At 53.6% G+C, this 16,149-nt stretch overlaps 2 protein-coding genes across 2 annotated transcripts; both read right to left on the bottom strand.

Moving 5' to 3' along the window:
* Positions 1-201: 201 nt before the first annotated feature.
* TGME49_306220 (hypothetical protein) lies at positions 202-10,009 on the bottom strand. Its single transcript, XM_018782471.1, has 11 exons — positions 7,800-10,009; positions 6,571-6,747; positions 5,924-5,992; positions 5,234-5,422; positions 4,848-4,912; positions 4,246-4,393; positions 3,699-3,748; positions 3,247-3,318; positions 2,604-2,731; positions 2,045-2,267; positions 202-1,577 (listed from the first exon to the last, which is right to left on the bottom strand). Exons 1-11 carry the CDS (start codon positions 8,121-8,123, stop codon positions 995-997), a joined length of 2,028 nt encoding a protein of 675 aa, XP_018636161.1. The 5' UTR covers positions 8,124-10,009; the 3' UTR covers positions 202-994.
* A 1,724-nt stretch (positions 10,010-11,733) lies between these two features.
* On the bottom strand, positions 11,734-16,078 carry CDC73 (RNA polymerase II accessory factor CDC73; the record flags this gene model as incomplete). Its single annotated transcript, XM_002370342.1, has 5 exons — positions 11,734-12,138; positions 12,611-12,674; positions 13,317-13,542; positions 14,078-14,263; positions 14,797-16,078. 5 exons carry the CDS (start codon positions 16,076-16,078, stop codon positions 11,734-11,736), a joined length of 2,163 nt encoding a protein of 720 aa, XP_002370383.1.
* Positions 16,079-16,149: the final 71 nt, after the last annotated feature.

Genomic DNA, 16,149 nt, shown 5'->3' with positions numbered 1-16,149 from the left:
GCATACAGAATTTGTCACGGGCTCTGATGCTCGACCCACTTCGCATGTGCAGTCTATTTGCGTTATTCTTTTTGAGCCAGGCAAAGTCTGTCCTAGGAAGTTGGCACTGCAGATTGCCTGTTCTCATTTCTCTACAGCACGGACGGAATCTGCCAGATTTTCTGAAAGTCCATCTATGCTTTCTAGGGATTCAGTTCTTTGGGCAGGAACGGCATTTAATGATTACAGTTCCCATGAATACCACTGATACAGAGGCCAAAGGGCACGAAAGCACAAGAACGAAGACAAAGGAACATACATACACGGGGGATATGACGGATGAAAGAATCATAAACCCTCGAGTGGAAGGATCAGACGAAACATAGGAAAAATGGAGAGAGGAGGGCTGCAGGATTGCAAGTTCGAAGGCGAGAAAAAAGACATGAACACCGAAGAACGGAATAGAGCACAATGGGCAAAGAAGAAGAACAAGAAGAGGAGCGGAACCAGGTACAAACAAGGGAAGCAGGAGAACGGAAGGAAACGAACACGAGCTAAGTTGATGCAGTCAAAGTGAGGAAAGTGCAAGATTCCCGCATCGGTAGGTAGAAACATGTGTGCACGTCTCCAATCAAAAAAGCAATAGGAAGGTACGTATGCATGTAAGGAACACCGTAGAGGAGAAGCTCGAACGAAGGAGAGCGGAAAGGTGAAGAGGAGCGTACCCCTGGCAGAAAAACAGATGCCGCATTGAGGCATCGCCCGCAGACTAAAAGAGAAAATGAACCTGTTTCACACGAAACCCTAAGAGAGCACGTGACCAGAAAAATCCTAACGCAATCCCTGTAGCAAGGGGGCCTCTTAAATCCATGGCTGCATGCACTCTGCCACCGACAAGACTTTCAAGAGCGGGAACGAAGTTTTGCTGGTTCTTGTTCCCTTTCTTACGAAAACGTCCTTTCCTCGTCGAGGCTTCCCTTCCGCGGTCTCTCCTCTCGTTCGTTATGTCTCCTCATCAGTGTCTTCTTTTTCGCTTGCCGTCGTCTTTCCTGCCCTTTCCTCTGGGCGACGAACTCCTCGACGATGCATGGCTTCTTCTCCTCTTTCTCTCTCCTTCTCTGCTTCGACTGCGCCCTCTGTGTCGGTCCCCCGGTCCGTCCCTCTCTGTCTGTCTCGACGCGCTTCTCCTCTCGCGTCCGCGTCCCTCTCCTCGCAGCGAAGAGCCGGAGTACGAGGAACTGCTCGAGCTCCCGTCTTTTCTGCTCGACTCCCTCTCTGTTTCTCTCTCTCTGTCTCTCCCCCTCGGGCTGTCTCTCCTTCTTCGACTCGAAGTGGCCGACCCCGAGTGGCCCCCGACCCTCGTCTCCTTTGTCTCCCTCGCCAGTAGAGCTCGACATGCGGTCGTCCGCCGCGGACTCGTGCTCTCCCGTCGAGAAACGTCCTCAGTTGCCACAGGGTTTCGTGTCCCGCTCGCGGCCCCGTGTTCGCCGCTTCTACCTCGATCGCGAGCCGGAGACGTCAGCGATTCGAACGTCAGTTTGGCGTTCATAAGTGAAACGCCTTTCATTCCTTCGCACGTGCAAAGCGCGCTGTAGAACCTGAGAGGCAGAGCAGACACGAGAACGCTGACGCAGCCTTTCTCTCCTGAATCCTCACGGAGGCGCCACGGGGACTCCCACCCCCGCTCACGGTCTGAAACAGGGACCAAGGCTATACACGCCGAAACGCCTTCACGATGCTGTGGCACACTCCATTCCCGCTGTGTCGCTTTACCTGCTTACCGCTCAACTGTCCCCGATGCTGCAGCGAGTCCGAGAAAAGACGACGACTCAGATGCGAGCTTGGTCAGTATGTACGACATTCACGATTTACACCAGGAAAACGACGCGTAGTATAAACTCGTAAGTAAAAGTCTCTAACCAGCAGCTCACTACACACATGCTGATACCTAGGAAATCCTTCGTGGCAACCTGCAGCGCGCTCCGCCCCATGCCAAAAAGAATGGAACCGCCGCAGGCGCCTTCGTGGTCTCGGTTTTTGCCTCTTCCAGTGGATGCCGACTTACTCCTCAAACGTGAGAGACGGGGAATCAAGTTCCAGACCGGCTCTTTTCAGGCAATCAAGGATCACAGGCTTTTGCCTCTGATACTCTTCCTTCAGATTGTCGACGGCGTCTTCGAAAAGCTCGCGTGGCGTGGAGCCTCCCTGGCCGACCATCTGGTAGTACCTCGGATCGTTCACGATTTGAGCAACAAAGTCGGGCCACTCTGTCTTCGCCGTCAACTCTCCTGAGGGAAGAAGATCATCCGAAGAAATACGGAAGGAATGTTACCGAGGGAAGCGCGCGAAAGACGTGAACGCTCGTCTCCACTGCGGCTGGCGATTTACCACAGCCCCGTCATTTACAAATGAGAGAAGGTTAGTCCCACCTCTCTCTCCTCTCATCTCGCCCCCCGAGAAGAGAGGCCCCCTGCCTCTCACCAGGGACCCGCACGGCCTCAGTCCGGTGTCCCGAGAGGTGCTCAACCATTCTCAATATTCTCACGAAGCGTGCCTCGTCGGTCTCTCTTCTCCATCTGTCTTTCTTCCCCAACAGTGTCTTTCCTCTCCTAGATTCATCTCACCTTTCTTCGCAGCCTCGTCAAGAAGGGAGCGGAAAGCATCCCGGCGCTTCCTTTCTCGGCGAAAAACAACGTGACGGCGATTCCTCCTTTCATCAGCATAACCATGCTCCACCCAGTTCTCCCAGACTCTGCGAAAACACGCATTTGAAACAGTGACCGCCATCTACTGTTTCCTCGTCTGCTTTCTTTCCGTTTGTGCACGGCAGTGGTTGAGATTGCCTCTCAGGTACCACCTTCTCTTTCGCCTTCGTGTCTCTTTTTCTCATTTGCCTTGCCACCTCCTTCCCTGTGTTGCGTGCTTCTCCTGCGCTCCTCCTTCTTCCTAGTGCATTACCTCCCTTTTGCTGCGTCTGCCTTGCCGCTTCTATCTCCTGTTTTCTCCCCTGTCACGTCTACCTGTCCTCGCTCTCCACCCTTTTCTCCCCAAGAAAAAACACACACGCTCTCGGGAAGCACAAGCAAGAGCGTCGGGTACTGAACAGCCCCCCCCCCAAGATACCTACAGAGAACGCGACGTCGCAAGAACGCGCGAATCTTGATTGAGTGTATAGCAGCGGCTACATGCCGATCGTGCGAAGAGTATGCTGTGCATGAAATCTGCTTGGAACAAGCCCCTTTGCCCCGACTCTTCCACTCTTCTTACTGCAGAATGTCGAGTCTGAGCACTGTTGACAGCTCTGGAATGGCGAAAAGCTCGTCTCTGACGTCTACCCATCTGCGAGACAGAAACATCGCAAGAACGGCCGCGCCACAGGCAACAAAAGATGGAAGGGGAACAACGAAGATATCTAGAAAATCGAGCGTTTTCTCTGGATGTCTCCTGCGCTGTACTTGCCAACGAAGCTGTTCCTCGTATATCCACGGTTGGCACATGCTGTTTGATGTAGCCTCTCGTTCTCTCCCGATTTGTGCATGTCTCCTTGGTCTTCCGGGCAAAAGCTTCCCTTTTGGCTCTGCTTCTGTCTGGCGCGGGAACTGCTGTCCACGGAAACACACCTCCCCCGCTTTTCCTCCGTGTGGCGGTCCCCTCGTCGTTTGCCGACGCCGGCTCCTTCAGCCTGCCTGGCTTGCATACCCTTTTTCGGAGTGCCTTACTTGCGGCGGTAATCGAACTCGGCGCTGCGCTTGTCGAGAATCTTCTCGACCTGCGAAAAAACCAAGAGAGCACTTCAGAGGACGCTGTCCTGGAGACAGCCGAAGCAAAAAACAACTACTGATCAAAAATTGACGCGTTTTTCTCCGAAAACTTGTGTTGAAAACCGGTGCAGGTCGAAACTTACCTGACAATGAATTTCACAGACAATTCCCAAAACAGCCTACAATACCGTAAACGGCGCAACTGCACCCTACACGGGTGCGCGCACCTCAAGAGACTACACAGAAGTCGACGGGAAGAATGTACTCCCAAAATGCGGCAGAGACCGCGCGTCACGCTTCGTCGGCAGCTGCGTAATGGCCGGGAGCGACGCAAATAAGCGAGAGGTACGATGGCGTCCCAGCCTCGTATTTAGAAGCGACTCCACAACTGCGCTTCTTCTCTTGGCTTCTCGCGAACGTGAGAGAAGAGCCCACGAAGAGCGGGTGGCACCAGGTGGTGGTGAAAAATGCACGTCTAGCAGGGGAAGACAGGTAAGGCGCTTACTGTTTCGACATCCTTCTTCCTTTTTTTCTTGAAGAGCTCCCGGTGGCGCTTGTCAAACTCCTCCATGTAGTCCTGAAAAAAGTCATCTCGCTCCTGCTCCGTGAGGAAGGTCCACCACTCTTGTTCGTGCATCTTATCCGCCATGGCACTGAAGCAGAGCAGCACGCAAGTCCAGACAATGAAAGCGAGAACGATAAAAAAAGACACAGAAGAGCCCCAGGTACTTCACTCGTCGTCGCCTCCACGGTTCTGGAGGACATGACGGGAACCGAGAACAGCGAGACTGCCTGCTGGACATGCAGATCATGGGGAACATATTTTAACTGCGGCTTCCACTTGTATTTTTAACAAACTTCAAGCAGGCGCCCACGACTACGAGGGAGGCAAAAGATGCGAAAGAGAAAGGGACGTGACAAACGCGACAGCTCGGAAAAACCGTGTTGTTTTTTGTAAGAGGGTCGTCAGCACAAAAATCTCTTCTGCTTGGTCACAATCACATCGTTGCTGTGAAGCGGAGGCACAGATGGTTGAGGGCGATCACAAAGAGGCGAACGGAGTGCACCGAGAAGCACGAGAAAAACAGCAAAGGCTTTTAGACTTACATGTAAGTCGTGCCAGGAGCGAGTTCTTCCCAGTTCTGGAGGGCCTGTGCCAGGGCATCGCGGGCCTACAAGGACCGAAACAAGAGACGAGCACGAAAAAGCCAGTTTGTTGCGTGACAAGACGACATACGTCTTCGGCTGCGAAGGTGACAAGAAATTTCGACCGGAGAAACCGCAGTCTGCCCAGGAAAAGAATGTTGACACTTCGATGAATCAGCGACTGAGTAGAAGAAACGAAAGACACGGAAGAGATGGGGCGGGATGTCCGTTTCCTCCCTCTTCTGCATATCCGTCCTCTTTCGCCTCTCTTCTGGGAGCCGCGGAGAAACGGTCTACATTCTTTGTTTTTGCCCCGCACTCCGTTCTTCTCGACTTCTCAGACTTACCTCCTGCCTTTTCTTCCTCGTACTGTCCGCCGTCTTTTTCTGTCTTTGACTCATGAACTCGCTGAAGGATTGCTTTCGTTCGCCCCTCGTGAGGATCTTGAAGCTCTCCCATCGCTTGTCCGTCTCCAGAAACTTGACTGCATTTTCCCAGTTGATTCGCGGCGGGAATTTCTTCAGTTCAAACAGTTTCTGGAGACATGGAGAGACACAACGGACCCGAGTGAGGTTGCTGGACAAAAGAGAGAGAGGACAGGTGCACACCGAACAGTCAACGGAGACTTTTTCTGTTTCACTGCCAAGGCAAACTCTACCGTTCCAGAAGTGGAGCAATGCACGCGGTGTCTAACTACCAAGGCTATGTGATGGAGGCCAGACAGAAGAAAGGGGAAGTCGATCACGTTCTTTATGCCTGCACTACGAGCACCCTGGAGCGCGTAATACGGATAGACGTTCCCGTCCAACAAACCGAAGCGGGGCGCACCACTGAGGGTCACGGCGCGGCAGGGCACAAAAGACCAAGACCCAAACTGCGAATGTAGAAAGAACGAGAAGCAGAAAGGCACCCGGAACTTGTACGGATCACGCAGCCGCACCCCCACACCTTGCACAAAGGTTGAGAGAGGAATACGTCGTGAATGAAGCTGAGAGGCGAGAGACAACCACAGGGAAACTGCGAGTGTCGGGGCTTACAACAATCCACCGACGAGCTTCTGTCTTGTTTGTGAACTTGGGCCATTCTTCCTTTTCCTCCTCCAGTTGCTGAGAGAACATACAACACACCGCATGCGACGCTGCAACGCCCAGAACTCCTTGCACCGCGAACCCCCGACAAGAGCAAACGCGAAAGGCGAACTCCCAGACGAAGCTGTGCAGAAACTCGCGAGCGGTCAGGACTCTTTGTTTCGAAGAGACAAGCAAAGTGTAGATCCCGAAGTTCGGGCAAGCAGAAGACAGTACCGTTGCCGCAGCGAAGAAGAAAATCTAGAAGGACAGCATGTATTCAACGAGGGTCTTTCAATATTTTTTTGAGTGAACACAGAGAGACGCGGCGCCGAGGGTTGGTCGGCAGAAGCCGGCAGCAGAGCCGTGACGAGATTCATGTGACCTCCTTCGGCTGCTTTTGCAAGTACGACGACAACGAAGACAGAGACGACTGAGGGGAAGCAAGAGAGAAGAACAAATAGGAATAGAGACTCCACAGGGAAAAGGGCGCTTAGAAACGCAGACGGAGAGACAGCAGACCGGCCACGGAGCAGACGAGAGGCGGGAGGAACGCTAGCAAAAGAAACTGACGGCACATGAGACGCCTGAGAAAAAGGTCCGAAATTTCCTCGCACCTTGAGATACTCGTCGACTTCCTTGGGCGTCGTCCAGGTAGACTTCTTCGTATACGAACTGAACCAGTATTCCTTCCCCTCGGCTGTCGAGTACTTTATCCATCCCAGCTTGTTGTATACCTTCTTCTCCTCCTCAGTCATCATGGCCTCCGGCTTCTCCCACTGGCTCTGCTGGGTCTGTCAACATGCAGCCAAAGAAAGCAGCCCCAGCTCCATCTGTTGCGATCTACACTGCGTTGAGCTGTGTAATAGATTCAATGCCAAAGGCGGAGTGCGAGAAGAAAAGTGAGTTTCGGTGCATGTTGTTGCTTAGCGAGGAGGCTAGAAGCAGTCGACGCCTGGTGTGTTTAAACGATGTTTGACTCTTGTAGAGTGTAACCGAGGAACGGCGCCTCATCTCTGTTTCTGCATCTGCAGACGATGAAGGGGAACACGCATCCATCCCTCTGACATCCTCTTTCGTTTCTACAAGAATTGACTGAGCTCTTCCCGGCACTGGCTTCTGGGCCGCCGACAGCAACACTGGCTAGGCGAGATTCATCGATTTCTCTTCTTCGCTGTTCCTGCAGCAAACACACGGGTCCGCTTGCCGCGACCTCCTCCCCATCACACTGGTGTTTCGCAATCGCGAACCAGCGAGTACGGGGGTGCTTAGCATTTGAGTCGAGGGTTCTCTCGCTGCAGATACGAATGGTAGTAGTAATCCATCTGCATTACGGCTCGACTATAACCAATGTGAAATCCGCTCACTAGCGTAGGATATTGAGAATAAACTTCCCCAATGAGTGTCGTTTACACGGACGAGACAAGCGTGAAAAGCCACTGCTTTCTCTTTCCCTCTCGACAGGAAGGCAGGCTTCTCCGGTGCTTCGGTGTCGGGCCAAAAGATTCGAGTGTTATACACACACATCAGGCGTAAAAAGCGTTCATCTGGTTACTCAACAGGTGCCAGGCCAACAGGAAACCGATCCGTGGATTTTGTACAGACTGGAACCTTACGCCTCATGCCAGTGTGCCAAGAAACACCGACCCTGATAGGCGATACGCGTTGTTACTTTTTCTTGATCCCTTGACGGCGTCGGCCACCACCGAGCCGAGCCTCCTACCCCTGTCTTCCTCATAGAAAGCAGCCGGAAGTTCTTTTAGCGTCTGCTGTACTTCAGCACTAGATCCTGCTAACACGACTGTAGCGGATATCATTCAGAGTAAATCTTTCCCCTCGATCTTACCGCAGCATTGTAGTAGTATCTTCTCCCGTCCTTCCCCACGTGCTCGGTCCACCCATTGGCTCCAGCTGCTTCAGCAGCTTTCCCCTCAGGCCCTGAGGGCCGAGGGCCTGGTTGGGCTCCAAAGGCTCCTCCGACCGCGGTCGGCGCGCCGCCCAATCCGAGGGCAAGGCCCATAAGGCCTGGGTTCATCAGCACCGGGGGCGCCAAGTCTGACACGCCTGGAGCCCCAGAAGGCAGCACAGACGGAAGGTGAGGAGGAAACGCAGACGCTGAAGGGAAGGATAAACCGCCTGCAGGCGGCGCCCCGTCGCCGCCGCCCATCATCGTTGGCGACCAGGACCGCAAGGAAAATGTCCAGTGTTGCCTGTAGCTTGTTGATTTCTAGTACGTTTTCAAATTCAGAGCGGTCGAAAAGAGAGGGGCAGGAAGAGAAAGAAAAGCTGTAGGGAGAGCGAAAGAAAGGCAGGTAGGGACCGGGGAAGAAAGAGCCGACAATCCAATCCAGTGTTCCGTCTGGGCACTAAAACCAACCCGCAGTCTTTCAACCCTGTGTTGCTTAACTCAGCTGATGATGATGATTAGGCAACAGAGTTCGGAAACTCACGAAAGATAAAGCGGGAAAGGAGACAGCGTCCAAAGGCCAGGCTGCTAGCTCACTGGCACTCCGTAATCCGAAGACTTGGCGCACTAATTACATCGAAGGTGGACAAAAAAATAGAAACGAGAAGGTGCGAAAGACCCTGTTTCACCGCAACGCTGAGCCTTCCATCATTTCCCGCCCCCAAGTGACCGCAGGCAAGTGCACTCATGAAAACACAGACGGTTTTGCCTGACCCAGAGGTGTACTTGCATACGTTCCTCTGAAAACCTAAAGTACCGAAATACGGGTCCAGATGTGACAGTTGTCTCGTAGGTTTGTGAACTCTCAGAAAGGATGCGGAAAGCAACTGGCAAAGCAACGGGGCGAGAGAGTCACAACGGCATGCGTACTGGTTCACGCTTCGCTTGAGAGATCGTAGGCAAAAGAAGTCTATTGAGCAAACGTGGACCAGTCCAGAAGAGAGAAGGCCGGGAAAGGAGATAAGCAAACAAGCGAAACGAAGGCTCTGTCCCAAAAGTGAGCGCGGCGAACGTGTTCCTTGCTCGTCTATGCGACAGGGGTGTTCACCACGATCAGGGCAAAACGGGGAGGTCGAGGCCACGCGGAGAGAGAAGCAAAGCATCCCATTACAGATCGAGTAAAAAAAGAGACTGACGAGAAACACAAAAAACCAGCCGATTTCCACGATTCTCTTCTGTCCAATCCACCCCGAGAGAGCGTGAATTTTGGAGGACAGTTTCGGAGCTGCGTCCACATCTGTAGATGCGGGTGAAAAAAACTAAGAGGGCGCGCCAGTAGGAAAAAATTCAACATTACAGTATACAGCCAGCGCCTCATCCATTCTATTTTACGAGGGCAACGAGAAAAGAACCACCGTCGCAACGAGGTGCCGAATCCCCGGGGAGCAAAGTGGGTGAAAAGCGCACAAGAAAAAGGACTCGACGGGCAAATCACGATTGGACTCGACGGTAACGCGGCGGTCGCGAGATAGAGAATCGACGGGGAAAAGAGTGCAAAGGAAGAGCAAAGGAGAGTGAAGAGTTGTGAAAAGAAAAACATAGAAGCTAGCAAGTTGAAAAGATGGGGAGACAGCAATACGGAAACACTGCATTCAAGTGACCCCTCTTATTCGAAGACGTTGTTTGCGCGTCGTTGCTCCCCGCCCTCTCCGACCGTTCCCAAGGAAAGTAGACCGGCAGATGCCACAAGAAGCAGAGATGCCTTTACGGAGGAAGTTAAAGAAAAGGAAACCCGGCTGGGAACGTGAATCGTCAAATCTACCTTCTTGGTGAATGGTTCCGTACAGTATGCAATGCACAAGTAGTTCCAGACGCAGTATTGACACACATCGGCAGTAAAACCGACGAAAACTGCTGTTGGTAGCGGTGGAAGTAAGAGAACGGGTGGTCGCTTTCGCAAGATACAGTCACTGGCAATTCCCATTCCTGGTCAAACTGTGTGGAAGTATGCGGGTCGCTCCAGGGAAAGCGTATTTACAGGGATCAGAAACATGCCACACCATGTCTCGTTTCCCGACAAACGTTCGAACCGAGAAGGAAACAAGAAAATTGGGATGTATTTCGCGACAAACGCTGCCCCATAGTGTCCAGTCCACACCAACCGTCAGAACCCTCAGGGGGAACACGACGGTGGTCCAGATTCTATTGCTCGAAATGTACCACGGGGTGCATCGCACTACTTGTCGAGCCTTCTTGTTGTCACGTTATATCTAGGTGTGCAGTCATCTCCAGAGACGCGTCAAAATCTGACCTTCGCTACGCAGTCGCGGAAGAAAGGGCGTGGGAGTTTGCGTGTCATCCATGCGGCACCCATACACTTCTCTCATGCAACTAACGATGTTCTTGCCTTACTGTACTGCCAACGCGGGACTGCTCTGGGTAACGGGTATACTGACTGCTCTTAGGCGGCTGTATATGTGCCCCGCGAAGAGAGGGCACACCGAAGTGATTCCCTGCTACGATCTGGCCTACATGTGCTACGCAGCCTTGCTTCGACAAGGTCACAGGTCTTCCTTCTATGAAGGCACAAACTGACTTTACCTGTTCTCGCACCGAAAGTCTGACAATTCATTGACACCCCTGTGATAAACTGCGTTGTGCGAAATAGCTTGCCTTCTGTGATAATGAGAAGCACATGTTGCTGCCTGCGTCGCTCTTCTTCAGACAGTAGTACCACAGGTGCTTGAAGCCCACCTGGTAATCCGTATGCTCAATACGAGCACAACTGCTTGCAACTTCAAAAAGACAATTATCGAACTGCAGAGAGGCACTGAAGTGAGAGCCCTGCATCCATCCCTGGAAACCTGGCGCCCACGTGATTCTCCATTGACTCTCTGGTTGAGTAGCATGTAACTCGTACAGAGCAACACTCTTTTTGTCTAATGCCAGACTGCCAGCTTCTACCGGAAATTGGCGGCGGGCAACAGCTAGCTTTCTACGATCTTTTGGGGAGCGGCAACCGTGAAAGGCGTCCATGCCAGTCCGCGTTACCAACGTGCAAACACACCATGGAATTTGCTGCCATCGCAGTTGAAGCGGTTCACCTTTGGACGAGCCGCGAGCCCCTCGACAAAAATCAAAGCCCCATTCATCCTTTGAGTATCTTGTAACGCTGTGGATTGTTGGGAAGCCAAAGAGGGAAACTATGAGGTGTTGTTTGAGGGCTAGCGCACACATGTCGTCCGTGGGGGCCTGGGGGATTCTGTGATCGCTCCCAGAATTTTATTTGAAACGTGATTGACATAAGTATGTACAGTTCGTTTTTTTCTAAAAATTTATCGCCGAGAATCGCTATGGGGCCGCCGCTGAACATGATAGGGTGCGCAGGACTGGTTTTCGAGCGAAAGCAAAGCCAGCGTCGCTCATCTGGTTTGCCATGAGAAGTCGGAAATCAACAGCTGCGCAACGCCATGCCTCAGAATAAGACAAAAACTCTTCGTTGTCGTGTCGTGGGGACACTCTTTCGCGCTCATGTTGACGCACTGCTCGTGCAACAATTGCCGGGAGTTCCGGTAGAGGACCCTATACAAGTTCTGTTTTCTTAGTCCACCAACTAACGGGGTTCAGAAGACAACATCCCTCCTTCACGGACATTACAGCTGCTGTGGGCAGCACATGCGTCTGCTTCAGTGTGGCGGACGCAAATTTGACGCGACGGCAGAACGAACACGAGAGGGGCGCGACCGATACCTCGACTGAGCCTGTTATTCTTCCCGCGTCGAAATGGGTAGACACCAGTAGGACGTTAGTTCTCCTAGTCGATCGGCTAGCTAGCGCTACCACTTTCCTGACGCACCCCTAGCGTGACTCGAAACTAGCGCTGTGCATAGCGCAAGTCTTGTGGGCGACGGTTGTATCCTCCCACTCCTACCGCTCCGTGTTTTGCGTGCGAGGGCATACCCACACCCATGTGTGCCGGGTGATGGAAGTGGTGTTGATGCGCCGGGTGTACAGACACTCCAGATCCGGAATCGCTCGACGCGCCAGCAGCAGTCGATCTCTGGTGCGTCCGGAAGCTCTGCGAACCCGCAACTGAGGAATTCACTGGGAGTTTCGCAGAACCACCGGGGGCTGCCCCATCAGATCTTGCGGCATCTAAGCGACGATCGAACGCCAAACAGAGCCGACGTGGTTGCAGAAGAAATTCTTCTAAGCAGGCCCAGAACTCGGTCGCAGCAGCTGCGTCATTGTATCGGTGAGAGCGAGACAGGCGAATGACCTGAGACGACGCGAAAAGAGAGCCGGACAAAAACTCCGCACATATTCGCAGTGAAACAGGCCTGGCTCCGTGTGTCCACAAAACACAGAAAAACGTCAACGCCGCGGAAAACCGCCAACAATGCCAGTGCCAGCCGCTTCCATGCGGAGCACGCATTCGGGTACACTCGACCAAACCGGCAAAACGACTGTGAAGGTGAGGGCCTCGGGATGCACAGCGAAACAAATAGAACATCTTTCTTGAGCCAGTTCAAGCACTCAAACGTTGCTGCACCTCCTCAGGCCCATGTTTCTACCCGCTCGACTCGCTAACTAAAAGGAACGAAAGAGAATTCATTTCCAAAATCGCCCAAAGCGGTCGCTCGTTGCGTGGTGAGACAGCGACGGGAACGCGACAAGGAAGGCAAGGCAAACTGCGCCCCACAACGCTTGCAGGCGTCGAAAAAATCCGGTGATATAACGCCGATGCTTACCTTGACGCTGAGGCTCGCCACCTCAGGAGGAATGGCATCCTCTTCGTACGCAAACATTACACCCCTGAGAGCACACGCGACAAACACGTGAAAGTCTGTTTGACCCCTGGGAAGTCGTATCATTCAGAGGAAGTCCCCATGGTGACATTGTACGAAGTGGACCAACTGTACACCACGTATAAGTATAGCAAAGCTAATCAGGAAAGGATCCAAGTTCTACTGCGCTAGCATGGCCTCAAGAACACTCATTATATCTATGCGTCTAGTCCTGGCACACCCTGTCCTCTTTTGTCGGCGCGCTCTAAATCTAGTTTCCTCTTACAGTTTTGGTTGCTTTGTTGCAGTGGCATTTGCACTCCAAGGAAATACAGATAACACATTAGCGTTTCATGGTACGTCCGCAGCCCCTGGACCGAAACGACCTGCCAATGATTAGATGCAGAGAAGCCAGCAGCTGTCACCGCCGAAGAAATACGGGAGCAACAAGCGGACAAGAGGAGAGAAACAACAGAACGTAGAAGAAGCAAATGCGAACAGCAGGGGACACAATTCCGAAGAAGCCAAATCATGAAAAAAAGGAAGAAAAACGAGCACCGAAACGCCAAATAGACAAGAGTGAGAACGAGATGAAAGTGGAGGAAAGCGAAAACTTCTGTCTTTCTCCTGAAGTTCGCGTCCTGAGGAAAATGCCACCCTTTCTGCCTACTTGTAACTGAGAAAGAGGTCGATCCAGTCTCTGAACGGCCACCCGCCAAAGTGGAGCTTGAGCGAAGACGCTGACGCAACGTTGATGATGATTGCCACGACACACTTCCACTGCTCGGGAGTGAATTTCGCCGCGTAGCTCGTCTCTACCAACATGAACTTGAACTGTTTGTTGCGGATCTCGTGCCGGACTTCCAGTCGCCCCTGGTCCGCCCCCAGCGTTCCGTCTACAAACCGAGCAGCAGAAAAGCAGTACCTAGCAACGAAACACGTGAGAAAGGTCTCTGAGGAGAAGGCGAGGGACAAGGAGCAGATTTACTGTTCTTTGGCACCTGCGAGACACCCGTCACTCGCCACGTTCCACAGAGCCATTCACAAGCTTGTATCGATCCTTGTAAACCTATCAAGTGCCGTTTTTGATTTCAATTTGCTTCCGCTCTAGTTTTGGAAATTTCCTGCAAAAAGCTCCCGCTTCACAAAGAACGAATAAACACACATTTAAACCGTATTCACACCTTTAAAATACGAAATTATATCCTATCGACTCGACAAGTGACTTGCCAAGTACGTCCGGAACGTGCTGCACGCTCGCTGCCTGTTTCGCGAAACTGATGCGTCCTTTCGAGCAGAGAGCTGCGGGTGTCTTGGAAAAAGCAACAACACCTTATTCTCAGCAAGGAGAACGCGACAGACAGAAGTGCAGTTTGGACAACTTGCAGACAACGTGGGGTATGGACGAAACTGGAGAAACGTCTGGCCTACCTCGGGCGGCCCGCTCCCTCGCGTCCTGCGGAGAGACGAACTGGCTGTTCTCTAACAGATCGACAACGTTGTACCGATTCAGCAGCGCCGACACCAAGTTGCTCCCACCAACAGAAGTTACAGGCGGAATGAGAATGATTGCCTTCCGCTTCCGGTACGCATACACTTCCTCCAAGACGCAGATCCCTGGAAAAACGACAGCCACGGCGCCAAATAGGGTAATGGGAAAGGCAGGTCTGCAACGACTAGCGCACTCCAGAAATGGTTTTGGTCTCAGAGCAGCATGTACCCGAGAAAGGCCACGCGAGACCGAGGTTAACAGTCGAGGCCGCAGAGCGAAGGCAAGTGAGCTGAGAGGCAGCTGGCACGGTGTGTACAGAAGCCGCAGATTCCGGAGCTTCAGGAGACTCAAGAGACACAAGAGAAACAATAGATTCAGGAGACGCAGGGGCGGGACACAGGGAGAGGCAGCAGAGGACGGAAGCCGTGTAGAGGGCAGAAGAAGCTCGTGGGAGGACGAAGGTCCACGCGAGACGAAAGGAGAGACACAGACAGAGGAGGCCAGGGAGTCGGGTGGAGATGCGGTAGATGCGGTGAACGCGCGACAGCGGCAAAATCAACATGGAAGAGAAGACAAACAGAAGATAAGATGGCCCAGAAGAGACACTGAGAAGAACAGCGGATGGTAGCTTCGCGAATGCTTTTCTCTCGTCCCTCACTTGGCTTTCCTTGTCCTTCTCTTCGGCCCGCCGCTGCAGCTGCGCTCGGCACCTGGTTGTCTGCTCGGCCACCACCTCCGTGGCGAGGAAGTCGCGCAATGGACGAATCCGCTTTGAATCTTCCGAGGCCGTCTGAGCCATCGCCTTTGGAGTGGGAGAAGGCGGCGAGAGACCTTCCTGCGTTTCTCTCCTTCTCGACTTCCACGAATTTCTGGAAGATGGCGTCGAAGGAGAAGCCCGTCAGCTGGACTGCGCTGCATCGCTGGACGAGAGGGCGTTGGACGCGCGCGAAGACGAGGGAGGCGAGCGCATCGCGCATGCGTTGCTCAGCCTTTTCTTCTTGTTCTTCGTCCTCAGCGGCCTCCTCTGAGCCGGTTTTCAGTCGTTTCTGGCCGTCGGCTCCACCGTCGTTCTCTCCGCTTTGCGCGCCCGCCTCCCGCTTCTTCCGCCGCATCTCGTCCAGCGCGTGCACCGCGGTCTTCGCGTATAAAGCGACCTGCCGCACATCGGCGTCTGGCCAGGCCTGCGGCATCACTTTCTCGAGGCGGTCGTCGGCCACGAGGCTCCGCTCCCCGGCTTCCCAGAAAGGCAGGCCTTCTTCGCCGCGGCTATCTCCGTCGAGGTGCTGTCCCTGGGCCCCCTCGAGGGCGCCAGGGAGCTTTATCGGCAGGGTGGGGTCGAGGACCAAAAGCGTCTGCGTGCGAGAGGCAGCCGCGTCGCCGAGCGCAGGCGCGAAGACGCTGCTGGGGAGCTGGCTTTTGTCCCCGAGGCCCGAGTGGCCAACGGGGGCGGGCAGGGGCGCGCCGGCGGAGCCCGCGAGCTTGTTGGCGGCGGGGGAGAGAGACTCGAAGAAAGAGACGATCTTGGACCGTTCCAGCACGTTGATGTACCGATGGCCTTTCTGCGCAATGTAGCTATATGTGTAGAGCTCCTTCGGCGTCGAGAGCAGAAGAAAAATGTCGGCGAGAGAGAACGACTCCTTTCGACGGCTTTCCAATCCCGAAGGCAGAGTCGCAGGCAAGTAGCAGTTCAACTCGGGGAAGACAAGGGCCTCTTCGCCGCGGACGACCTCCAAGCGACAGGAGGCTGAAGACGCAGACTTCTTCAAACTTGCGTGGAGCAGCGCCAGGGGATCCACGCTGAAGCCGCTCGCTTTCCCGGTAGAGTCAGGAAGCGAAGTAGAGGAAAAAAACGACGCAGAGGAGACCTCTGGCGAGGCAGCGACGGGGCCATCGCTCTCGTCGCGCCCTGCCGCCCTGCTCTCGCTTCCTGCCTCCTCCATGGTGACGAGGCCAGGCAAACGACGGCAGACGACGAGACCCGAACTGAGTTGAAGCACGCAGGATTGAACTG

The sequence above is a fragment of the Toxoplasma gondii genome, chromosome IX (assembly GCF_000006565.2).
Source record: "Toxoplasma gondii ME49 chromosome IX, whole genome shotgun sequence".
Taxonomy (NCBI): domain Eukaryota; phylum Apicomplexa; class Conoidasida; order Eucoccidiorida; family Sarcocystidae; genus Toxoplasma; species Toxoplasma gondii.
This window is presented reverse-complemented; position numbering and strand designations above follow the sequence as displayed.